This window comes from Taudactylus pleione, unplaced genomic scaffold, assembly GCF_031769625.1.
Source record: "Taudactylus pleione unplaced genomic scaffold, aTauple2 ptg000662l, whole genome shotgun sequence".
NCBI classification, from domain to species: domain Eukaryota; kingdom Metazoa; phylum Chordata; class Amphibia; order Anura; family Myobatrachidae; genus Taudactylus; species Taudactylus pleione.
This window is the reverse complement of record NW_028285064.1, coordinates 2,757,544-2,785,520: the sequence shown is the minus strand read 5'-3', so window position 1 is coordinate 2,785,520 and position 27,977 is coordinate 2,757,544. Positions and strand designations below refer to the sequence as shown.

Sequence of the window (27,977 nt, the reverse complement as noted above, 5' to 3'; positions counted from 1 at the left end):
GAGAGTCTGTGTGACTCTCATTGGCTGCTGTAACAAACACACAGCTGCCGCTGGCGGCTGTGTGTCTGTGTAGGGCAGAGCGCTATCACTGCGCTCTGCCCTACACGCGAGGAGACCTGATGTCGGATTCTCTAGTGAGAATCCGACATCAGGCGGCCGCCGTTCGGCCCCGAACGGGGATCCGAGTCAGGCGGTGAACACCCGAACAGGGTTCGGGTGGACTCGGATCCCCAATGTTCGGAGCGGTTCGGATTCCACAGAATCCGAACCGCTCATCTCTAATATATATATATACAGACACACACACATATATATGTATACCCCATGCATAGACAAGAAATATACACTGTATACACATGCGTACATCTCAGACAGGCGCCTTACCTGTCCAAAGATGAGTGCAGTCAGTGACTGTGGCCCATGTTAGCTTCCTGGGAGGAGCTGGGCCGAGCTGCTGCAGCTTCTCCCGGTCTTGGACTTCTCCTAGTAAGAGGAGCTGCCGCACAAGCGTAACTGCTCTGAATACAGCCTGGCAGTGCCCCGCGGAGCTCAGCCAGCAGCCAGATGAGATGGAGACAAAGGTCTCCGTCTCACAAAAAAAAGTAATAATGGCGCGGCGATGTATCAGCGCAGGGGTGGTGTTTCTAGGTACTCAGGGCCTGATTCAGAGCCACTTGTAAGCGGCCGCTCGTTCGCTCCGAGCGATGTTCGCACAACTGCGCATACGTATGGGTTGTAATACGCATGCGCGAACCAGTCATTGCGGTTGGAAATTGTGTGCTCGCAAAATAGCGAATGCCTGCTAATTTGAGTGACAGAATGAGGCGTTTGTGGGTGGTAACAGGGGAAGGTGCTTGAAAACGGGGAGTGGAGATCTGAACGCAGGCGTGCCAAACGGTCAAAACGGGCGTTTTAGGGGTGTGCATAATTAACAAAGCAGCGTCATCGACCACGTCACTTGGTTGTCTTTCAGCCTGAACTGCTCGCATGATTGCGGTAGGAAAATGGTACGACAAGCACTGCGAGCAGTTCATACGCCTTTCGATGTACTCTATTAATCTAATAAATAGTGGAGATGATGTAGGATGCGAGCGGCCAGGGGGCGTTTTTTAAAAAATAGCGAGCGCATGTTTCGTTTCGCTCGTTCAGACATAGAGGCGTCACCAGACCGCAAAGAGCGAGCGCTTTATTTAAATATCCGGCCCCTTTTTCTGAACGAGCGAGCGCAAATAGCGTCCGGCTCTGAATCAGGCCCTCAATACTAACTACTGATGGGGGATGCGGTGGTGCCATATTTACCAATTTCCTGAATGTGAAGCATTCCAGAGATTGGCCCTCGCAGGTAGCCCATGGGCTACACATTGCGGATTTATCAAATGGGCGCTGTGCAAGTGCGGCCAGCTAGACTGTGCATGCACAGTAACATCGGCAGCACTTGGAGCACATCACAGGGACGGGCGCTTTTCAGAGCCTCTGTCCCTGCAGGAGCTCTATAATACATCCCAACAATGTAACTGCATTCTGTAATGGGATCATGGGCATTAACATCGCGCTCAAATCGCATTGTAAATGCGATTAATGATAAATAGGCCTCTTATGCTGGGTACAAACTAGACGATGTGTACCCATCCCGACATCGGCAGCAACGGGACCTGGCCGGGGTGCCGGCATCAGCAAGTACATACACACTTGCCCATGTGGGGGCCATGCTGCATTTGGCACATGGCCCTCGCTAACGACATCCGCCGTCGGTCCTGCATGTAGGGTCGTTCGATGGAGGATGATGCTGACGTACCGCAGTACGCACATAGGGCCTGATTCAGAGCCGCTCGTAAGCGGCCGCTCGTTCGTTCTGACCGATGTTCGCACATCTGCGCATGCGTACGGATTTTAATACGCATGCGCGAACCAGTCAGTGCGGCCGAAAATCGTTTGTTCGCTATATAGCGAATGCCTGCTATTTTGAGTGACAGAAGGAGGCGTATGTGGGTGGTAACAGGGGAAGGTGCTTGAAAACGGGGGTGTGGAATTAGATCGCAGGCGTGCTTAAAGGTCAAAACGGGCGTTTTAAGGGAGTGCATAATTAATACAGCAGCGTCATTGACCACGTCACTTGTTTTTTTTTTTACTCCGAACTGCTCGCAAAATAGCGGTTGAAAAAACCAGCCACAAGAATAGCGAGCAGTTCATACGCTGTTCGATGTGCTCGATTAATCTAATAAATAGTGGACATGACGTAGGATGCGAGCGGCCAGGGGGCGTATTTTACAAAATTACAACCGCAAGTTTTGCTCGCTAATTCAGACTTAGAGGCGTGAACAGACCGCAATTAGCGAACGGTTCATTTGAATAGCCACCCCTTGTTTTAGAACGAACGACCGCAAATAGGTTGCGGCTCTGAATCAGGCCCATTGTCAGCATCATAGCGGGTACAGGTAGATGATGTGCCTGATATGTCGGTCCGATCCTTTAAATCGGACAACATATCGTCTACTGTGTATGCACCTTTAGAGTTGTATATTAGAAAGATGTTCTACAAAATGTAACTTGTCCCCATGAACCGTAAACTGTATTTGTGCTCATATAACAAAAACATGAACCTCTCCTGTTAGTCACCTGCATTTCCCTTTCCAGAAACCACCCTGCTCTGCAGCATACCTCCAGTGTATTTAGTTGCAGGCCTAGAGCCTTCATTTCATCAGCGTTGCCTGGATCAGGTTACCAGCGAGTGATTCATAATCTCCCTCTATTGATTGATGTGTTTGTAGCTGGGATCAGATTAGTAGCGGTACAGTATGAGGCCGCTGTGTAACTGAGGACAGTAACGGAGTGTTGGCACTTAGCTTAATTAATCTGTTCCGGTCATCCTCAGACGATACTTACTTGCCTGATTAGTTATTGATATGCAATTCCCTTCTCTGCATGGTTTACTATATTGTGGGTGTATGTCGCCCTTTGCCTAGAACAGGGAATATAACCTATTGTGAGATTTGTATATTATTATTCTTCAGTTTTAGGCATCATAAAATCCAGCCAGTCGATGTTGAGTGACAGCACGCCCCCTTTGGTGGGCGGGCCGGGGCGTGGCGGGCCAGACGGAGGCGTTCCCATGAGAACGCCTACCGTCTGGGGCCGGCCCCACTGACAGCACAAGTGATGTCAGTGGGAGTGCTTTCGGCTCTGATAGAGCCAAAAGCACTCTAGGGCTTGCGGCAACGAGACCCTACCATAAGGGTCTCGTCGCAAGCCCGATGGTCGCGATGGTCTTACCATCGCGACCATCCTCCTGGCTGCTCGCTATAGCTGTGGGTGGTCACCCACAGCTATGCTAGCGGCCAGGAGGCCGCTCTAAAAAACTAGAGGGCCGGCCCTGATTCAGAGCGAGCTCGCTGTCAAAGCGTCCGGCTCTGAATCAGGCCCACGGTGCGATTGTGTGGCTGACCGTCCGATATGCCCCCCCCCCCCCATAGCGCTGCATGGGATCGCACATAGCATCCCCAGATCAACTGAACCTGCTGTAAGATCTGGAGGTGCGATGTACGAGCCCACGGGAGCGCGCTCTGGCCAATATCAAGCCCATACATGGTACGATATAGCAGCGATATCGTACCAATCCGTCAGATCGTCTGCTATATCGCACCATGTATGGGGGCCTTTAGACTGATTTCTCTTTGTAGTCTGTTCAATGCCACGTGTGCAGAACTTCTTAGATTGTAAGCTCAATGGGCAGCACAGTCTTTACCTTCTGTTTCATATCTGTGAATGTATTGTTTGTGTCATGATCCCCTCAATGTATAGCGCAGTGTAATATGTCATATTTACGATAATAGTAATTATGTATAATAGTCACACTGGCTTAAGACACCCTGAGAAAAATATAAAACATAAATTGTTACATTGTTCCTTATACATCTCTTATGATCTGTCTATTAAATATAATTTCCATAAAATGTAAATATTTGTTAATTAAACAGTGGTTCCCAAACTTTCTTAAATGAAGCCACACTAGTGTATTAGCATTTCTTTCACAGCACCCGGGCAAAATTTTGAAATTGAGAAATTAAAATAAAGTAAATTGTGCTTATATGTCATCACACTTTATCATTGCACACAACCCATGGTACCCTGGCAAGTGTCCTATAGAGAGAGGGAGAGATTGATTTGTAAAAAAAAAAACCACAGTTATTAGGCTGGCTGTTTTCACCTGAAGAAGGAATTGTATAGACCGAAACGTCGTACTTTCCTGTGGATATGATGTGACTATTGGAATAAATCCCTCTCTTGATTTTTCCATAAAAGTTCTGGGGAGTGCGCTCTTTTATTCTCCAGTCGGGATGCTGGAGTCAGAATTTTCACCACGGGGCTCCCGAGCGCCGGCATCCCGTACCCAACCATCCACATTCTCAGAATATCAACATGAAATATCAACATGTGAAATGCCGACATTAGTGTTAGGCTATGGGATGGGAGGTTAGGGCTAGGCACTAGTGAGAGGGTTAGGGGTAGGCTACAGGATGGGAGGGTTAGGGTTAGGCACTAGTGAGAGGGTTAGAGGTAGGCTGCGGGAGGGGAGGGCTAGGGTTAGGCACTAGTGAGAGAGTTAGGGGTAGGCTACAGGATGGGAGGACTAGGGTTAGGCACTAGTGAGAGGGTTAGGGGTAGGCTACGGGATTGGAGGACTAGGGTTAGGCACTAGTGTGAGGGTTAGGGGTAGGCTAAGGGATGGGAGGACTAGGGCTAGGCACTGGTGAGAGGGTTAGGGGTAGGCTAAGGGATGGGAGGGCTAGGGCTAGGCACTAGTGAGGGGGTAGGGGTAGGCTACGGGATGAGAGGACTAGGGTAAGGCACTGGTGAGAGGGTTAGGGGTAGGCTAAGGGATGGGAGGGCTAGGCACTAGTGAGGGGGTAGGGGTAGGCTACGGGATGGGAGGACTAGGGTAAGGCACTGGTGAGAGGGTTAGGGGTAGGCTAAGGGATGGGAGGGCTAGGCACTAGTGAGGGGGTAGGGGTAGGCTACGGGATGGGAGGGCTAGGGTTAGGCACTAGTGAGAGAGTTAGGGGTAGGCTACAGGATGGAAGGACTAGGGTTAGGCACTAGTGAGAGGGTTAGGGGTAGGCTACGGGATGGGAGGACTAGGGTTAGGCACTAGTGAGAGGGTTAGGGGTAGGCTAAGGGATGGGAGGGCTAGGCACTAGTGAGAGGGGTAGGGGTAGGCTACGGGATGGGAGTTTAGGGTTAGGCACTAGTGAGAGGGTTAGAGGTAGGCTAAGGGATGGGAGGGTTAGGGTTAGGCACTAGTGAGAGGGTTAGGGGTAGGCTACAGGATGGGAGGGTTAGGGTTAGGCACTAGTGAGAGGGTTAGGGGTAGTCTACAGGATGGGAGGGTTAGGCACTAGTGTGAGGGTTAGGGGTAGGCTACTTGATGGGAGGACTAGGGTTAGGCACTAGTGAGAGGGTTAGGGGTAGGCTATAGGATGGGAGGGTTAGGGTTAAGCACTAGTGAGAGGGGTAGGGGTAGGCTACGGGATGGGAGGACTAGGGTTAGGCACTAGTGAGAGGGTTAGGGTTAGGCTTCAGGGGTGAGGAGTGTTAGGTTCTAGAGAGAGGGTTAGTGGTAGACTACGGAGAGGAGGGTTAAGGTTAGGTTCTAGTGAGAAAGTTAGGGTTAGGTTACAGGAGTAGGAAGGTTAGAGTCTAGGGAAAGAGTTAGGGATAGGCTATGGGGGCCATCGGGAGCAGGCAAGTCAACGCTGCGCCACCAGGGACTATGGACCTCATTCAGAGTCGGACGTTGCGGCCGCTCGGTCGTAAGGGAAAAAGGGCAGGATATGCAAATGAAGCGCTCGCAAGTTGCGTCGTTAAGATGGGATCGTTAGCTGGACGAGCGAGGGGAGGATGCGGCCGTAAGACTAAAAACACGCCCCCTTCTCGTTCACAATACACGTCTTCTCCGGGCATATAAGGATTAATCGAGACCATCGAGAAACATCGGAGCTGGTCGTAGAGCTTAAGGTTGACCATAACCTCTCTTAAGCACTACGATCAAGTCAGTGTAAAAACCGCCCATGTCACGTGTGCTATGACACTACTTAGTTAATTATGCACGCCCATAAAATGCCATTTGCATACTCAGGCACGTCTGCGTTCGGATCTCCACTCCCCCGTTCACAAGCACCTTCCCCTGTTACCACCCACAAACGCCTCATCCTGTCACTCACATTAACGACCTGGCTGTGTTCAAGGAGAGAGCAATCTCTGATTGTAACAGCTAGTTTGTGCACACGCATTGCGAATTTTACGCATGCGCAGTTTAGCGAACATCGGTTGCTTACGACCGAGCGGCCACAACGACAGACTCTGAATGAGGTCCTATATGTTGACATTCTAGTCGACATTTAATTACATGATGAATGACGGCATGTTGACATTATAAGTGTTGACATACCTTACAACACCCAGGCATTAGATATTGGGGCTAATTCAGCAGTGAACACAGATTCACGATTATCGGGAATTTGCGCACGCGCAGGACCAATTCTGCAAGTTTGCAAAATGGGTCCTGCTAACATGCATGCTAGCCCTTAAATGCCTCTGTTTGTCCGCCCCGTTTTCCGGGAGTGGCCAGCCCAAAGACTGCGTGGACGTACGCAGTCTGCTGGGCTCTCAAGCCGGCCAGCCTGAGTAAGCTGAGGCTTACTCAGCTGGCCGTCCGCCATCGCAACCATCAACCACCGATGGTTGCGATGGTGATCCCAGCACTGCGACCTCCGTCGCAATGCTGGGATCGCAAATGCAGCAGGGGGTGTCATACACTTGCTGCTGCATTTTCATTATTGCAAGGATCGCATTGCAAAGCTGCCTGCGTGCATACATCATATCTATAGCCTGCGTGCATACATCATATCTATAGCCTGCGTGCATACATTACATCTATAGCCTGCGTGCATACATTATATCTATAGCCTGTGTGCATACATCATATCTATAGCCTGCATGCATACATCATATATCTATAGCCTGCGTGCATACATCATATCTATAGCCTGCATGCATACATCATATCTATAGCCTGTATGCAGCTTTGCCGTTGCAATCCTTGAATCAGGCCCTTGTGTCTCCTTTTTCATCCATCAGATGAAACATTTATTATAAATATTTGGATTGGATTATCATACACACCTAATAATCCAAATGTAATGAAGATGAAGGAAGTGTCCTTTAATGTGACTGTGACACTGTGCATACATCATATCTATAGCCTGCGTGCATGCATCATATCTATAGCCTGCATGCATACATCATATCTATAGCCTGCGTGCATACATTATATCTATAGCCTGCGTGCATACATTATATCTATAGCCTGCGTGCATACATCATATACTATTTCTATAGCCTGCGTGCATACATCATATATATATATATATATATATATATAGCCTTCGTGCATACATTTCTGTAGCCTGCGTGCATACATAATATCTATAGCCTGCGTGCATACATCATATCTATAGCCTGCGTGCATACATAATATCTATAGCCTGCGTGCATACATATCTATAGCCTGCGTGCATACATCATATATCTATAGCTTGCGTGCATACATCATATCTATAGCCTGCGTGCATACATCATATATCTGTAGCCTGCATGCATACATCATATCTATAGCATGCGTGCATATATCATATCTATAGCCTGTGTGCATACATCATATCTATAGCCTGCGTGCAGCTTTGCAGTTGTGATCCTTGAATCAGGCCCTTGTGTCTCCTTTTTCATCCATCAGATGAAACATTTATTATAAATATTTGGATTGGATTATCATACACACCTAATAATCCAAATGTAATGAAGATGAAGGAATTGTCCGTTAATGTGACTGTGACACTGTAGCCTGCGTGCATACATCATATCTATAGCCTGCGTGCATACATCATATCTATAGCCTGCATGCATACATTATATCTATAGCCTGCGTGCATACATCATATACTGTATCTATAGCCTGCGTGCATACATCATATATATATATAGCCTGCGTGCATACATCATTTCTGTAGCCTGCGTGCATACATAATATCTATAGCCTGCGTGCATACATCATATCTATAGCCTGCGTGCATACATTATATCTATAGCCTGCGTGCATACATCATATCCATAGCCTGCGTGCATACATCATATATCTATAGCCTGCATGCATACATCATATCTATAGCCTGCGTGCATACATCATATCTATAGCCTGCGTGCAGCTTTGTAGTTGTGATCCTTGAATCAGGCCCTTGTGTCTCCTTTTTCATCCATCAGATGAAACATTTATTATAAATATTTGGATTGGATTATCATACACACCTAATAATCCAAATGTAATGAAGATGAAGGAATTGTCCGTTAATGTGACTGTGACACTGTAGCCTGCGTGCATACATCATATCTATAGCCTGCGTGCATACATCATATCTATAGCCTGCATGCATACATTATATCTATAGCCTGCGTGCATACATCATATATATAGCCTGCGTGCATACATCATATCTATAGCCTGCGTGCATACATCATATCTATAGCCTGCGTGCATACATTATATCTATAGCCTGCGTGCATACATCATATCCATAGCCTGCGTGCATACATCATATATCTATAGCCTGCATGCATACATCATATCTATAGCCTGCGTGCATACATCATATCTATAGCCTGCGTGCAGCTTTGTAGTTGTGATCCTTGAATCAGGCCCTTGTGTCTCCTTTTTCATCCATCAGATGAAACATTTATTATAAATATTTGGATTGGATTATCATACACACCTAATAATCCAAATGTAATGAAGATGAAGGAATTGTCCGTTAATGTGACTGTGACACTGTTACACTTCCTGATGGCTACAAGTCAGACAGCTCCTTACCCGAGTAACATTGGGGAATTCCGACAAGTCCTCCTGTCATCTGCTATATATTGTTATGTTAGACTTTCCACAGGGGATGTTCTTGTGGTTGTGATTGGCGGTAGATGAACATATGGAGGGCATATTGTCTGCATCTTGTATGAGTCAGGATCCCCCAGCTCAATGCTGTTCAAATTAGACACTAGAGGGGCTCCTTTGTCAGACCGGTCACAGGGCTGTTACATAAGGATGACGTAGATCTAGTTACAGTATACACTGTTCTACAATTGTCAGGATGTTTCTCTGACTTGTATTATTACTGTATCGCGCTAGCAATAGTCCGGTCACTGCCTAACATTGAGCGCCGTATGACTACGGTTTAGTCCAAGTTATTCATGTTTTGTGACGTATCAGTCTTAGACTATCGTTATAAATGAAGCCATCACCATGATTCAATGTGAGCAAATATTCGAAAAAAACAAGGCTGGAGGGGTACATTACCGAAACTCACACATCCCCCCTACAGTGCCCATTCACGCTGACTGAAATCCTTACGCTATAGAAAATGTTGCTCTGGAAGCATTGTAATATATTAGGGCGTCGTAGCATTGCGTATACAGATTCAGGGCCTGATTCATTACCGATGGTAACTGCGATTACGCACACAACCAGCCGATTGTTGCGTTCTGCGCCTGCATCGCAGTGTGCGTGCACGAACCGGCCACTGCGATCGGGACTGCAGTGACTACGCAGAGTAATTAATAGGAAGTATTGTTTGGGGGGTAGTGATGGAGGGGGTGGTCGGCGAAACGCAGGCGTGCCAGTGCATTGGAAACGCCGTTGCAGGGGCGTGCATAAATTAGCCACTGCGATGCCTTACGCAGCCTGAGCTCTCACTGCGTACCGAAAGGTTAGCAATTTCTGAGTAAGGTGCAAGTGTGTGTGAGGCTGCGATGGTGCTCGATGTTACCGATGGTTTTGCAGTCTTGCTAAACATTACGGATTTGTGTAAGGTAAAGTGGGCGTCCTTGTGTAGTGTTGCGACGGCATTGTGATTGCAATGCATTATACTATCGCAGTTGAACTGCGTGCGTAATTGCTATTGCAATCGCAGTTGCGATCCGTAGTGAATCAGGCCCTCAGTCGCACACAGATATACAAGCGTCGCATGTCAAATGAATCAGTGCAGTAGTGTGAAGCGGTCTGTCACATTTGATTGCTGCTAAGACATATTTTTGGGGAAAAGCTTCTACGCCGCTCAGACCAGGTGTATGAGGACACATCTATATTGAAGTAATTAAGTCTGAACTGGCAACTTCAAACCTGCATACAGTATGTGGTATGGAGGGCAGGGCCACCTCCGTAGTCAGCCGCAAACTGAATCAGCCCATAATTCACAAGTAAACCATAAATAAGTTGGAGGCTCTTAAACCATCCATTGTGGTGGAACTGGTTTCAGCAATTTTAATATGTGTAATAAACACATTGGGGGGTATTCACTTAGCCGCAGGGTTTACCCCACGACCAATTGCCGGCCAAAATCCTCGCAGCGCGGGGAAAGGCTATTCAAGTAAAGCCTTTTTCCCACGCTGAAACATCACGACTCACGCATGTAAACACACTGAGAATCAATGGGGTTTCCCCCGCGCACAAGCCGGGTTTGGTGTTTTTTCCACAGACTGACGTTTAGTCTGACTGCATTGAATTGTGCGCTGAGTTTTTCCTGCTAATTTACCCCAAGGCTAATTCAATACCCCCCATTGTGGGTAATGTAATAGGTTCCAGTGGCACGGAACCGGCAGGATTTCAGCGAGATTTCTGCTAAATTCAAATTGGCAATTAGTAATAAGGCTGAATCAGTTTTAGAACTGATTGTCCTTTAAATTTAGAGGCAGTCTTGCTAAAATCCCATCGGTTCCATGAAATTGGGACCTATTGCATTCAGAGCCGCTCGCAAAATGCGAGCGCTCGCTCTGAATGAGGGCGGCCGCTTCTCTTTAATGAGCCGGCCTCCTGGCCGCTCGCTAAGCTGTGGGTGACCACCCACAGCTTTAGTGAGTGGCCAGGTTGATGGTCGCGATGGTCAAGACCATCGCGACCATCGGGGCTTGCGACGAGACCCTTGTGGTAGGGTCTCGTCTGCCGCAAGCCCCAGTGAGCTTTTGGCTCTAACAGAGCAGGAAGCTCACCACTGACATCACGAGTGATGTCAGTGGGTGCCGCCCCCAAACGGCAGGCGTTCCTTCGGGAATGCCTCCGTTTGGCCAGCCACCCCCCCACCCCGCCTACAAAACGGTGCGAGCTGTCGATCACCATCGACAGCCGCCCCTTTTGTAGTGAGCCCCGGATCGAGAGAATTTCTCTCTCGCTTCGGGGCTTGAGCACGCGCAGTGCGGCCGCTGCGCGTGCGCAGGGCCTCAACATTGACCTGATTGCGAGCTCTCAACGCTTGCGAGCGGGTCTGAATGAGACCCTTACTTTTTGCACCCAGAAAATTATCGGGGCTAATTGAATTCCCCCTTACTGTTCAGAGCTATCTGTGTTCTTTTAAAGGACATTACAAAAGACCATACATAATACTTCAATGGTATATCAGGGGATCATCCACAGAAATGCAGGCATGTCTGACTGTTTGAACGCCGTTACATGGTCGTGCATTATGGTGGTGTCACATGGGTGCTATAGTATCTGTGCCCGATGTATGTCTTGCCTGTGCTTAACAATGTTGTCATACGGGAGCTACAGTGCTTGTGCCGGATGTAAAACTGCTGTCTTGCCTGTGCCTAACGGTGGTGTCACACGGGCGCTATAATATCTGTGCCGAAAATATAATTGCTGCGTCTTGTCTGCGCCTAACGTTGGTGTCACATGGGCACTACAGTATCTGTGCCCGATGTATAATTGCGGTGTCTTGTCTGTGCTTAACACTGGTGTCACACAAGCACTTTCTGTCCCCAGCGTATAACTGCTGTGACCTGCGTGTACCTAACGGTGGTGTCACACGAGCACTTTCTGTACCTAGTGTATACCTGCTGTGTCTTGCCTGTGCCTAACGGTGGTATCACACGATCAATTTCTGTAACTAGTGTATACCTGCTGAGTCTTGCCTGTGCCTAACGGTGGTGTCATACGAGCACTTTCTGTAACTAGTGTATAAGTCTTGCCTGTGCCTAACGGTTGTGTCATACGAGCACTTTCTGTAACTAGTGTATAAGTCTTGCCTGTGCCTAATGGTGGTGTCATACGAGCACTTTCTGTAACTAGTGTATACCTGCTGAGTCTTGCTTGTGCCTAACGGTGGTATCACACGATCAATTTCTGTAACTAGTGTATACCTGCTGAGTCTTGCCTGTGCCCAACGGTGGTGTCACACGAGCACTTTCTGTAACTAGTGTATACCTGCTGAGTCCTGCCTGTGCCTAACGGTGGTGTCATACGAGCACTTTCTGTAACTAGTGTATAAGTCTTGCCTGTGCCTACCGGTGGTGTCATACGAGCACTTTCTGTAACTAGTATATAAGTCTTGCCTGTGCCTAATGGTGGTGTCATACGAGCACTTTCTGTAACTAGTGTATACCTGCTGAGTCTTGCTTGTGCCTAACGGTGGTGTCACACGAGCACTTTCTGTAACTAGTGTATACCTGCTGAGTCCTGCCTGTGCCTAATGGTGGTGTTACACGAGCACTTTCTGTAACTAGTGTATTCCTGCTGAGTCTTGCTTGTGCCTAACGGTGGTATCACACGATCAATTTCTGTAACTAGTGTATACCTGCTGAGTCTTGCCTGTGCCCAACGGTGGTGTCATACGAGCACTTTCTGTAACTAGTGTATAAGTCTTGCCTGTGCCTAACGGTGGTGTCATACGAGCACTTTCTGTAACTAGTATATAAGTCTTGCCTGTGCCTAATGGTGGTGTCATACGAGCACTTTCTGTAACTAGTGCATACCTGCTGAGTCTTGCTTGTGCCTAACGGTGGTGTCACACGAGCACTTTCTGTAACTAGTGTATACCTGCTGAGTCCTGCCTGTGCCTAATGGTGGTGTTACACGAGCACTTTCTGTAACTAGTGTATTCCTGCTGAGTCTTGCTTGTGCCTAACGGTGGTATCACACGATCAATTTCTGTAACTAGTGTATACCTGCTGAGTCTTGCCTGTGCCTAACGGTTGTGTCATACGAGCACTTTCTGTAACTAGTGTATAAGTCTTGCCTGTGCCTAACGGTGGTGTCATACGAGCACTTTCTGTAACTAGTGTATACCTGCTGAGTCTTGCTTGTGCCTAACGGTGGTGTCACACGAGCACTTTCTGTAACTAGTGTATACCTGCTGAGTCCTGCCTGTGCCTAACGGTGGTGTCATACGAGCACTTTCTGTAACCAGTGTATACCTGCTGAGTCCTGCCTGTGCCTAACGGTGGTGTCATACGAGCACTTTCTGTAACTAGTGTATAAGTCTTGCCTGTGCCTAACGGTGGTGTCATACGAGCACTTTCTGTAACTAGTATATAAGTCTTGCCTGTGCCTAATGGTGGTGTCATACGAGCACTTTCTGTAACTAGTGTATACCTGCTGAGTCTTGCTTGTGCCTAACGGTGGTGTCACACGAGCACTTTCTGTAACTAGTGTATACCTGCTGAGTCCTGCCTGTGCCTAACGGTGGTGTTACACGAGCACTTTCTGTAACTAGTGTATTCCTGCTGAGTCTTGCTTGTGCCTAACGGTGGTGTCACACGAGCACTTTCTGTAACTAGTGTATACCTGCTGAGTCCTGCCTGTGCCTAACGGTGGTGTTACACGAGCACTTTCTGTAACTAGTGTATACCTGCTGAGTCTTGCTTGTGCCTAACGGTGGTGTCACACGAGCACTTTCTGTAACTAGTGTATACCTGCTGAGTCCTGCCTGTGCCTAACGGTGGTGTCATACGAGCACTTTCTGTAACTAGTGTATAAGTCTTGCCTGTGCCTAATGGTGGTGTCATACGAGCACTTTCTGTAACTAGTGTATACCTGCTGAGTCTTGCTTGTGCCTAACGGTGGTGTCACACGAGCACTTTCTGTAACTAGTGTATACCTGCTGAGTCCTGCCTGTGCCTAACGGTGGTGTCATACGAGCACTTTCTGTAACTAGTGTATAAGTCTTGCCTGTGCCTAATGGTGGTGTCATACGAGCACTTTCTGTAACTAGTGTATACCTGCTGAGTCTTGCTTGTGCCTAACGGTGGTGTCACACGAGCACTTTCTGTAACTAGTGTATACCTGCTGAGTCCTGCCTGTGCCTAATGGTGGTGTTACACGAGCACTTTCTGTAACTAGTGTATTCCTGCTGAGTCTTGCTTGTGCCTAACGGTGGTATCACACGATCAATTTCTGTAACTAGTGTATACCTGCTGAGTCTTGCCTGTGCCTAACGGTGGTGTCATACGAGCACTTTCTGTAACTAGTGTATAAGTCTTGCCTGTGCCTAACGGTGGTGTCATACGAGCACTTTCTGTAACTAGTATATAAGTCTTGCCTGTGCCTAATGGTGGTGTCATACGAGCACTTTCTGTAACTAGTGTATACCTGCTGAGTCTTGCTTGTGCCTAAAGGTGGTGTCACACGAGCACTTTCTGTAACTAGTGTATACCTGCTGAGTCCTGCCTGTGCCTAATGGTGGTGTTACACGAGCACTTTCTGTAACTAGTGTATTCCTGCTGAGTTTTGCTTGTGCCTAACGGTGGTATCACACGATCAATTTCTGTAACTAGTGTATACCTGCTGAGTCTTGCCTGTGCCTAACGGTTGTGTCATACGAGCACTTTCTGTAACTAGTGTATAAGTCTTGCATGTGCCTAATGGTGGTGTCATACGAGCACTTTCTGTAACTAGTGTATACCTGCTGAGTCTTGCTTGTGCCTAACGGTGGTGTCACACGAGCACTTTCTGTAACTAGTGTATACCTGCTGAGTCCTGCCTGTGCCTAACGGTGGTGTCATACGAGCACTTTCTGTAACTAGTGTATACCTGCTGAGTCCTGCCTGTGCCTAACGGTGGTGTCATACGAGCACTTTCTGTAACTAGTGTATAAGTCTTGCCTGTGCCTAACGGTGGTGTCATACGAGCACTTTCTGTAACTAGTATATAAGTCTTGCCTGTGCCTAATGGTGGTGTCATACGAGCACTTTCTGTAACTAGTGTATACCTGCTGAGTCTTGCTTGTGCCTAACGGTGGTGTCACACGAGCACTTTCTGTAACTAGTGTATACCTGCTGAGTCCTGCCTGTGCCTAACGGTAGTGTTACACGAGCACTTTCTGTAACTAGTGTATTCCTGCTGAGTCTTGCTTGTGCCTAACGGTGGTGTCACACGAGCACTTTCTGTAACTAGTGTATACCTGCTGAGTCCTGCCTGTGCCTAACGGTGGTGTTACACAGCACTTTCTGTAACTAGTGTATACCTGCTGAGTCTTGCTTGTGCCTAACGGTGGTGTCACACGAGCACTTTCTGTAACTAGTGTATACCTGCTGAGTCCTGCCTGTGCCTAACGGTGGTGTCATACGAGCACTTTCTGTAACTAGTGTATACCTGCTGAGTCTTGCTTGTGCCTAACGGTGGTGTCACACGAGCACTTTCTGTAACTAGTGTATACCTGCTGAGTCCTGCCTGTGCCTAACGGTGGTGTTACACGAGCACTTTCTGTAACTAGTGTATTCCTGCTGAGTCTTGCTTGTGCCTAATGGTGGTGTCACACGAGCACTTTCTTTAACTAGTGTATACCTGCTGAGTCTTGCTTGTGCCTAACGGTGGTGTCACACAAGCACTTTCTGTAACTAGTGTATACCTGCTGAGTCCTGCCTGTGCCTAACGGTGGTGTTACACGAGCACTTTCTGTAACTAGTGTATACCTGCTGAGTCTTGCTTGTGCCTAACGGTGGTGTCACACGAGCACTTTCTGTAACTAGTGTATACCTGCTGAGTCCTGCCTGTGCCTAATGGTGGTGTTACACGAGCACTTTCTGTACCTAATGTATAACTGCTGAGTCTTGCCTGTACCTAATGGTGGTGTCACACAAGCACTTTCTATATCCATCTTATCCTGGCTTCAGATTCTTGTTACATTGCCACAGATACAGGTTGTCTGCAGCATTCAGAGAGTATGTGCTGTGTAATGTGACAACGACCCAGGGTGTGTACGACCTGCAATGCTCAGGCAGGAGGAGCGAATATTGCTGCATTCCCGAAGCATGTGTGCTGTGTGACAGACCCCGAAGGCTGCCCCGTTATTAGATGGCTATCTCCCTGCAGACAACGTCTCTCAAGTGTCCTTATTTTTCCATCGACATTGACGTGGGTTAAACTGTTGTAGACTGAGGTTTGATACATGGAGAAAACGATTTAGCTCAATGGGACGGGGGTGGCGACACTGTGTTAGGCAGTCAGTGCTGCCATATTTTGCTTGATGACCTGCTCATCATTGTGGTTGTCTGTACTCTATTGGGCCCTATCATAATGCTTGTGGATTTCTAGGGGGATGATGTAGCTGTAGTGTTGAGTTTAGTTTAGGGGTTTATGTATAAAGTTATGCCTGGTCACTTTTAAATATTAACATTCACTTATTTGGCACCAGTATATTACATAGCGGAGTACAAAGGACATTTGTCATTCATTACAGTCCCTGCCCCCACTGGAGCTAACAGCCAGACACCAACTAACTTCCCAGTGTGTTTTTAGACTGTGTAAGGAAACTGGAGCACTCAGAGGAGACAATACATGGGGAGAACATATAAACTCCACATCAATAGTGCCCTGGTTGGAATTGCTAATCACTGTATCACATGTACTCTCTGCAGAACTAGTTTTTTTGTTTTGGGAGTGTGTGTAGGGGAGCCACAAATTACCCTAAATGTCAGGATAATTACATTTATATAACGGATATCTAATCATTGCCCCTGAGAAGACCACAAACCAATCACTCAGAGCTCTCCAATGAAAAACAGCATGGTAGAAGATTTAACCCCGTCCTGCAGGAATTTCCCTGCTGGAAGTGCGTCTAGTATAGGCGGATCACTTTCAGGTACTCGACCCCTGGAGCTCGTTGCAAACTGATGCTGATGATTACAACAACTGACTGCCACGGCTGATTGGCTGCCTAGTTACTATTATTCTCATAGCCAGCTGCTGCAATCTGTACACATGATGATTACAGTGAAATTAGCGATTAGCTCACAATAATAAAACACATTTTGTAGTCAGCTAAAGGAAAAGGTCAATGATGTTATTGTGCACTAAGAAATATTTAATTTGCCTTGTATTTGTTTGTATTATACATGCTCCCCGCTTCTTTATTACTTATGAATTTGTCTTAGTATTTTTGTTTTACATATGGTGATCAATGTACAGTATAAAGACACATTTTTGCACAAACCCATCGGGCCCACTATAAAAGATCTCACTTCCTACCTGCTCCTCATACGCGGTCTGCAGTGTTTGGATAATGTGGAATTCTGGTTATTGACAACGTGTGTAATGTACGTCTGCAGCCTCAATCTATTTACATCAAAAGCACTTTACAGAAAAAATATCTGCAGGGTCCCATAAATACAAGGTGCTAAAGGATGAGAATTCCAGGAATAACAGGCTCACCGGTGCCAGGGAGCTCACAGTCTACACAGGTGTAGACAGATTTCATTGATCATTAATCTTAGATTCATTTTGTACATTTACTGTAACCCGTTCCCTGACTGTGGCTCACACTGTGTTATTTCTGTTGCACAGATAACGTGATAAAAGCAATCTTGTCGGCTACAAAAGAATATCGTCTGACTGCGGCTCTAGACAGGTACAGCATGTACATTACTGGGTATAATGTGGCGGTCGGTCAGTTCTACAGTCATTAGCCCAAGCACAGATATGTTTTATAACTCATTTAGCAGCTTGTAGTAGCTGTAAGAGGCTGCTATACTATTCAAATATCTGCTGACTTTAAAAACCCAGCCTGTCGCTGGGACTTGTAGTTCTACAAGAGCTGTAACAACAGGTTGCCTAAACATATAGAAGTGTAGTACTGACATTAATATGGATAGTATTAGTAACGCTTGGATTGTTATAGCAACACTTTCCGCACCATAGATTTCATTAAACACGCCGTCATTTATTACAGTCCCTATTTATTTATGAAGGCGGGGGGATGTTGCAATATATACAGTGTAATTTTCTTTTCACTTATACAAAGTTGTTCTCAAATTAATTCATCGTGTGGGTGCTCTGACCGCGGCTCGGAACGTTCAGTAATTCCTGGTGTTCCCAAGATAAACAGCTGCATTCTATATACTGTATCGCTTGGTCTTGGGATGACCTTTTTCCATTAAGATAATACTGGTTTCATCATGATGCACTTATGAGTATCTTTAACATTTATGTATAGTTGGATTCTGACCTACACAGATGTGTATATATACAGTTCTAATCACACACATGAGCTTGTAAGAGGCACAGGAATAATCTGAGTAAGTTCTGGCATATAATGGCGAATCTAACACAAGGGCGCCACTATTGCAGAGAGTGCCGCGCAGGTATCTTGTGTAGGAATGGGATTACATTTCCCTATTACTTGTAGCAGTTTGCATTAGAATCTTCCTGTTTGCTACAGCGCCCGTCCCAGTGGGTATGACATGAGGAGCAGAGCCGTAACTAGACTTTTTGGTGCCCTGTGCCAGAAAGAGCATTGGCGCCCCCCTCATTTTTAAAGGGACATAATACACCCAAAAAAGGGCCATGGCCTCATGGGGAAGGACTAGGGAAGAGATAGAGGAGGCCAGGAGATGCTGGGGATGAAATACGAGGAAGCTACAAGCAATAATGATAATAAACAGAAATTTGACAGGCCCAAACAGCGCCCCCTGACCTGTGGTGCCCTGTGCCATGGCACCGGCCGCACTGCCCTAGCTACGGCCTGATGAGGAGATCTATTCGCTTGTCTGAATTGCGTATCTTGTTTCTTCCCAGTTTGCAGTGTCGTCGATGTATCATTGTGGGGAACGGAGGGGTACTCGCCAACAAGTCTCTGGGGTCTAAAATCGACAAATACGAGGTGGTTGTCAGGTAAAAGAGATTCCTCTTCATGATGAAATAAACTCTTACAAACCACCGCCCATAGTAAATGCTTATTTCCTCTCTTGTTATGCTTCCAGATTGAATTCTGCGCCAGTGAAAGGTTTTGAGAAGGACGTGGGGAGTAAGACAACACTGCGAATAACATATCCCGAAGGAGCCATCCAAAAGCTAGAACAATATGAGAAAGATTCCCTTTTTGTCTTGGCCGGGTTTAAGTGGCAAGATTTCAAATGGCTAAAATACATTGTTTACAAGGAGAAAGTGGTACGTTTGGGAATTCACGCTGGCGATTAAAAGGTTCCGTTTCCACTTTTACATTATCGCCAAGATCTTGTGAACTGCAGCCCAGCAATGTCTTGTAACAGCGTTATTATGGCATACGATCTCTCTATATATATATTTATCGCTCAGTATCACCGCCTGTTGCAGCTATACATACGATAATAGCACCGGTATTCATCAATACTCACATGTCCAGTGACGTGCGTCAGTGTCTACGGTCTTAGCAATCTTCTTTTCTTTGTTGCGTCAGCCTGACGCTGCTGGCGAAGGGTCATTGTAAAGCCGCTGATGACCGGCAGCTTTGTACGATGGATTTAAATCGGCAACTGTAATAATGGCTAAACAAGCCGTATTTCACCTTTTTTTTTTTTTTACTGTATATTTATTATATTTATGGATTTAATTTTAATTGATCAAAGCTGCCGATCATCGGTGGCTTTGATAAACCGCATCTTAGTAAATCTACCTCTAAATGTTTTAGTTTAGTGAATAATCCCTTCACAAACGTGCTATTGGCGAGGACAGTGCCGAGAACCACATTAGACCAAGGTGCCTGAAAAAAGGCTACAAATTGCGCACAGTAGATTAGATACGTAAGCCCAGATTCGATACTAAAGAGACTGTATCTCGCGTATAACGCAGATCGGTTGATTTCATCCATTCGGTGTAGAAGATGACAGTATTTATAAGTCATTACATTTGGACCGATTAACTTTCTTGTCAGTTTCCCGCAAACATCACGTATTCTATAAGACAAAGGAGCTGCCACCATCCGGCATCTGGAGCATTTCAGCCTCTGATTATTACTATTTTGTGTGTTTCTTGGCTAACGTCGCAGACTGCCGACATATCTGGCCAGAGAGGAGTAATTAATGAAACTTTTTCTTTTGATTTTTAATCTGATAAACTGAACAGAGGCCGGGGGTCAGTGACCTGTGACCCTCTCGCCGAGACGGATAGACATGGGAACAGGGGGAGAAGTGCAGGCAAGATATGACGGCCCGGGCCAGAATGGTGTGATGCAGTCACCGGACTCTCCTGCGTGATGTATGAAGATTGCTCCGTGCCTTCTGGGAGGGCGCAGTATCCATTAGAATTCCTCACTGCGCTCTGTGAAAACACCGGGCTGCATGAGAAAGCACGTAGGCAGCATTGCTAGCAGTTAGCTCGGCTGGAATAATAAAAAATCAGGGACAAGTAAATAAGTGAGGAAATCGCTTGCTAAGGCAGCGTACGGAGGATCAGGATAGATCAGGATGATACCATCGGTACTGATGCAGCGATAGGAAACAGCTGGCAGCAGTCAGGGCGAAGCGCTCACCTCCCACGCTCTCCGCAAGCAGAAGATTCCACACACAAATACATTCTTCTCACTATATTTACAGCTATCAACAAGAGGAACACCGAGGCTTCCACTGGGCCATAATATCCAGACTTCCCACACTCAGAACTCTGGGCCTGATTCAGACCCGGCCGCAAGCGCTGAGCGCTCGCAACCGGGTCGATGGTGGCCCACAGCGCATGCGCACGACGGAGCCGGCTCCGTCGTGCGCATGCACGAGGGCCGGCTAGCGACGGGCACTCCGTCGCTCCGGGTCTCACACCAAAGGGGGCGAGCTGTCGATATTGAGTGACAGCTCGCCCCATTTGGTGGACGGGCCGGGGAGGGTGGCTGCCCAAACGGAGGCGTTCCCATGAGAACGCCTGCCATTTGGGGGCGGCTCCACTGACATCACAAGTGATGTCAGTGGAGAGCTTCCAGCTCTGTTAGAGCCGAAAGCTCTCTGGGGCTTGCGATGGGCGAGACCCTACCACAAGGATCTCGTCGCAAGCCCGATGGTCACAATGGTCTTGACCATCGCGACCATCATCCTGGCCGCTCGCAATAGCTGTGGGTGGTCACCCACAGCTATGTGAGCGGCCGAGAGGCCGCTCCAAAAAAAAAACAACCTGGCCCTGATTCAGAGCGAGCGCTCTGTCAGAGCGAGCGGCTCTGAATCAGGGCCTCTGTGTCCGCCATATAATTCCATCATGTTAATCCTCTAAAAGATTTTTTTTTTTTATGGTCAAGGGGCCTATTCATCATACCTAAACTTTCTCTGGAGGTAATTAGGTTTAGAAGTGGCATGGAGTTCTACCTAATTACCGGAGGAATTCATCATTCCACCTCTCCATCAGTATCTTTTCCGAAAAGCTGTCATTTTTGCGATGACAGCTTTTCGGGAAACAGATACTTTTCCCTCTCTACACTAACTTACCGCAGCTGTAATCAGTGCTGCGCATGCGCCGTTACATTCGTAAAACCAGCGCATGCGCAGCACTACCTATAGCTGCGGTAATTTTGTGTCCCCCCCAACCCCCCCCCCCTCCTCCTCACCTCCCCCCTGTCCCCGCACTTACCTGCCCGCTGCAGCGCGTCCGGCTCCGGTGGCTGGTCTCACACATGGTCTCCCAGCTGACCACAGTAGTTTAGAAGAAAAAAAGTTGGGTTTTTTTCGAAACTTTACTGTGTTCTGCTGGGAGAACACTTGTCAGAGCAGCCTCCGGAGCCAGAGGACGGACCAGAGCGCCGGAGGGAGATGCCGGGGGACCTGTCCACGCTGATACAGGTAAGTGTTACCTGCTATTCGCCACCTCACAGTGGCGGATAGTAACTCCATCAAATTCTGAAAATACATAATTTTCGGAATTTGATGAATACCATAATTTCCCTATCCCCATACTAATGTACTAATGTATGGGGAGTGTGGAAAGTAACGCAGGGGGACTTAGCACAGGAGATATCACTGATATCTCCTTGCTAAGTGTGTTCATGAATACTAAAATAACGTTAAGGAAAATGGCCTTAAAAACGTTAATTTAGTGTTGATGAATAGGCCCCCAAGTCAGCTAATTAAAAGTTTGCCCTGTTAGTCATCTAATTAAATAAAAACAAACTCCTCCCATTACTATAATTATCTCCCTCGTTACCAGTTCATCTCTCCTAGCGCTGGATTCTTAGTACTGATTATGTACATTAGGATGTAAATATATACAGTGTGGAAGTGATGCGGATAATGACTCCATAATGCACCTTTCCTAGAATGCACCCAGACACTAATACCAGTCTTATTTATGTAACTGCTTTGCCAGGAAGAAATACACTGAGTAGTACCTGTGGTATTGAAGTATATCCTGGGCACATAACATACAGACATTCTGCACGTAGTGAATGTAGTTATGTATTACAGTTACACACATCCTGAGTGTATGAAATGATCAGTATTTTATAACACGATTAATCAATAACAGCCCATTCACAGTTAACATGCCGAAGTTATATTGTTCCACACATCCACTATTACCAGGGATCCAATAGCTCTGTAATACTACAGTATTACTATTACACATATATGTCTGCTCCTTGTGATGGAAGGGTGGGCTGGGGGGGTGTAAGCAGACAGAACAATTAGAGGCCACAAGCAGAATATATGGGGAATCACCATCAGTGGCAGAATTACCGATGTTGCAGGCGGGAGCCCAGAGATGACCGGGGGCCACTGGCGGCTGTACAATGGGGTTAGTTCTGGAAATGCCTGTATCCATTATTATGTCAGTGCAAACGCTGTGACAACTGACAACATTGCTTGACTTCCCCTACAAAGGTTGCTACTGTCTAAATATTCCCACATAACGACATTTATGATGTCCACGATTTACCAATGTCGTCACCATCATATCTGGCAACATTCTGGCGTCAACATTATAATTGACACATTGTGAACGTCAGCTTAGCGACTGCATCCCTACCCAACCCCAGCTGCTTCACCCACTATGTGTCTCACCAGTACCACCTCTCCCCTTACTCACTAACTGTGAGTAGCATCATCAAACCCCAGGACCACTCACTTCACTGGGGAAGGTTGGTCTACTTATCTGGATATAATGTAATGGGATAGTAGGCAAGTATGAGAATATATAATTCACTTAGGAGTGGTGCATAGTCATGGTGTGCGGGAGATTTCCATTGCACGGACAATCAGTACATACGGTAGTAGGCTTAATCCGTGCATTTTATTATGCAGCTATTTGGGGCTGTAAATGATATGACACGATGTCGGGGTGATATACAGACAATGCAGGGTGCTGTTACTGGCAGTGATTACAGCAGCACATCGCTGGCCTAAGAATGTAAATGGGAGTAATACAGAGGTATAAGGGAATAGGAAATGTATAACAAATGTTAGATAATAATGCAGAATAATATACATTTCACTTAAATGATATGTTTCTAATTCTGGAGTTCCTGCTTCCATGATGTGTATAGATTATTGTAATGTACTACGTATTATACAGCATATACACTTGTGCCATGACAACGGATCCTAGTACTAGTGTTACCTACAGTAGAAGAATCCTTATGTCATGCTGTACAGATGTCCATGTGGTCTTATATGGGGACAGATTGGATCAGTGAGCAATTCCTGCCGCAGTGCTTAGCAAGACTGAATCAGAGCTAGACATAGAGATCAGTGTACATTGCATATAATGTGCTTAGGGGACCAGGGGGAGACTCATACAACGGGATTAAACCACAGAGAGAAGGGAAAACTGTGTCAGACAAATAGACATGTCAGCGCCAGAGACAGCAGCGTGATTCAGAGACTCCTCAGTGAGAAGGTTGGCAGCCAGTTCCGTGAATCGGAGTTTAAACAAGAGAACTGGTCTCAATGTATGAAGGAGAGCTTACAGTTATATACTGTACCACCATACACACGACCATGACATCATATACTGCCGTTATACTGTGCCACCATATACTACTGTTACATCATATATTCCTCTGCACCTCTATAAACTACTGTGACATACTGTAATATACCGTATAATGGACTGTAATATACACCACTGTGACATCATATACTGCCCTGTGATATACTGTACCTCCGTATACTACTGTGACATCATATACTGCCATGTGATATACTGTACCTCCGTATACTACTGTGACATCATATACTGCCCTGTGATATACTGTACCTCCATAGACCACTGTGACATCATATACTGCCCTGTGATATACTGTACCTCCGTATACTACTGTGACATCATATACTGCCCTGTGATATACTGTACCTCCATACACCACTGTGACATCATATACTGCCCTGTGATATACTATACCTCCATGTACTACTGTGACATCATATACTGCCCTGTGATATACTGTACCTACATATACTACTGTGACATCATATACTGCCCTGTAATATACTGTACCTCCATATATTACTGTGACATCATATACTGCCATGTGATATACTGTACCTCCATACACTACTGTGACATCATATACTGCCCTGTGATATACTGTACCTCCGTATATTACTGTGACATCATATACTGCCCTGTGATATACTATACCTCCATATACTACTGTGACATCATATACTGCCCTGTGATATACTGTACCTCTGTATACTACTGTGACATCATATACTGCCCTGTGATATACTGTACCTCCATATATTACTGTGACATCATATACTGCCCTGTGATATACTGTCCCTCCATATACTACTGTGACATCATATACTGCCCTGTGGTATACTGTACCTCCATACACTACTGTGACATCATATACTGCCCTGTGATATACTGTACCTCCGTATACTACTGTGACATCATATACTGCCCTGTGATATACTGTACCTCCATACACTACTGTGACATCATATACTGCCATGTGATATACTGTACCTCCATACACTACTGTGACATCATATACTGCCCTGTGATATACTGTACCTCCCATACACTACTGTGACATCATATACTGCCCTGTGATATACTGTACCTCCGTATACTACTGTGACATCATATACTGCCCTGTGATATACTGTACCACCATACACTACTGTGACATCATATACTGCCATGTGATATACTATACCTCCATACACTACTGTGACATCATATACTGCTTTGTGATATACTGTACTTCCGTATACTACTGTGACATCATATACTGCCCTGTGATATACTGTACCTCCATACACTACTGTGACATCATATACTGCCATGTGATATACTGTACCACCATACACTACTATGACATCATATACTGCCCTGTGATATACTGTACCTCCATATACTACTGTGACATCATATACTGCCCTGTGATATACTGTACCTCCATATACTACAGTGACATCATATACAGCCATGTGATATACTGTACCTCCATACACTACTGTGACATCATATACTGCCATGTGATATACTGTACCTCCATACACTACTATGACATCATATACTGCCCTGTGATATACTGTACCTCCATATACTACTGTGACATCATATACTGCCCTGTGATATACTGTACCTCTGTATACCACTGTGACATCATATACTGCCCTGTGATATACTGTACCTCCATACACTACTGTGACATCATATACTGCCCTGTGATATACTGTACTTCCGTATACTACTGTGACATCATATACTGCCCTGTGATATACTGTACCTCCCATACACTACTGTGACATCATATACTGCCCTGTGATATACTGTACCTCCGTATACTACTGTGACATCATATACTGCCCTGTGATATACTGTCCTCCATACACTACTGTGACATCATATACTGCCCTGTGATATACTATACCTCCCATACACTACTGTGACATCATATACTGCCCTGTGATATACTGTACCTCCGTATACTACTGTGACATCATATACTGCCCTGTGATATACTGTCCTCCATACACTACTGTGACATCATATACTGCCCTGTGATATACTGTACCTCCCATACACTACTGTGACATCATATACTGCCCTGTGATATACTGTACCTCCGTATACTACTGTGACATCATATACTGCCCTGTGATATACTGTACCTCCATACACTACTGTGACATCATATACTGCCATGTGATATACTGTACCTCCATACACTACTGTGACATCATATACTGCCTTGTGATATACTGTACCTCCATACACTACTATGACATCATATACTGCCCTGTGATATACTGTACCTCCATACACTACTGTGACATCATATACTGCCCTGTGATATACTATACCTCCCATACACTACTGTGACATCATATACTGCCATGTAATATACTGTACCTCCATATACTACTGTGACATCATATACTGCCATGTGATATACTGTACCTCTGTATACTACTGTGACATCATATACTGACCTGTGATATACTGTACCTCCATATACTACTGTGACATCATATACTGCCCTGTGATATACTGTACCTCCATACACTACTGTGACATATACTGCCCTGTGATATACTGTACCTCTGTATACTACTGTGACATCATATACTGCCCTGTGATATACTGTACCTCCGTATACTACTGTGACATCATATACTGCCCTGTGATATACTGTACCACCATACACTACTGTGACATCATATACTGCCCTGTGATATACTGTACCTCCATACACTACTGTGACAGCATATACTGCCCTGTGATATACTGTACCTCTGTATACTACTGTGACATCATATACTGCCCTGTGATATACTGTACCTCCATACACTACTGTGACATATACTGCCCTGTGATATACTGTACCTCCGTACACTACTGTGACATCATATACTGCCATGTGATATACTGTACCTCCGTATACTACTGTGACATCATATACTGCCCTGTGATATACTGTACCTCTGTATACTACTGTGACATCATATACTGCCCTGTGATATACTGTACCTCCGTATACTACTGTGACATCATATACTGCCCTGTGATATACTGTACCACCATACACTACTGTGACATCATATACTGCCCTGTGATATACTGTACCTCCATACACTACTGTGACAGCATATACTGCCCTGTGATATACTGTACCTCTGTATACTACTGTGACATCATATACTGCCCTGTGATATACTGTACCTCCATACACTACTGTGACATATACTGCCCTGTGATATACTGTACCTCCATACACTACTGTGACATATACTGCCCTGTGATATACTGTACCTCCGTACACTACTGTGACATCATATACTGCCCTGTGATATACTGTACCTCCATACACTACTGTGACATATACTGCCCTGTGATATACTGTACCTCCATACACTACTGTGACATATACTGCCCTGTGATATACTGTACCTCCATACACTACTGTGACATCATATACTGCCCTGTTAGATGCGTAGCTGCAAAATGCTCCTCATTCCCAGGGACAGTCCCAGATTTTATAGATGTGTACTAACCACCTGCATAGCGCAAATGCTCCTGTATGATGGACGCAGCTTTCACTGATTATCTCCCTCCTCGGGACTGTGTACTGTATGCTTACATTAATGAAGGGGTTATATAATAGGACATTCTATCTACGTTTCATAATATGACAGCAATTGTAGTAGGGAAGGTCCCTCTAGACAGCACTGTGTGTGGCGTGTTTATATCATCCTACAAAACAGCTCAGTGTACCTGGGAATACGTGTATAATACCCCAGGATCATACAGCTGGTCTGGTATCACCACACAATGCTGCCATACTGCATTCTATAGACCACTGTTTTTACAGCATGTTTACAAATAATATGTCCCAGGCCCTACCTACAGTACACACTGGGAACGTGAGCTGACACTTCTGTCTACTCACATCATATTGGAGCAATAGGTTGTGTACAGTTTCCCG

The 27,977-nt window shown here is 46.0% G+C and overlaps 1 protein-coding gene across 6 annotated transcripts in view; it reads left to right on the top strand.

Annotated features, from left to right (window-relative positions):
* ST3GAL3 (ST3 beta-galactoside alpha-2,3-sialyltransferase 3) overlaps nucleotides 1-27,977 on the top strand; it is a 494,104-nt gene that overhangs the window by 447,583 nt on the left and 18,544 nt on the right. For all 6 annotated transcript variants that reach the window (XM_088455666.1, XM_088455665.1, XM_088455668.1 and 3 more), the window contains 3 exons: nucleotides 17,651-17,714; nucleotides 18,881-18,976; nucleotides 19,066-19,252. In XM_088455666.1, coding sequence (XP_088311792.1) covers nucleotides 17,651-17,714; nucleotides 18,881-18,976; nucleotides 19,066-19,252 — 347 coding nt within the window. The remainder of the gene's footprint in view (nucleotides 1-17,650; nucleotides 17,715-18,880; nucleotides 18,977-19,065; nucleotides 19,253-27,977) is intronic.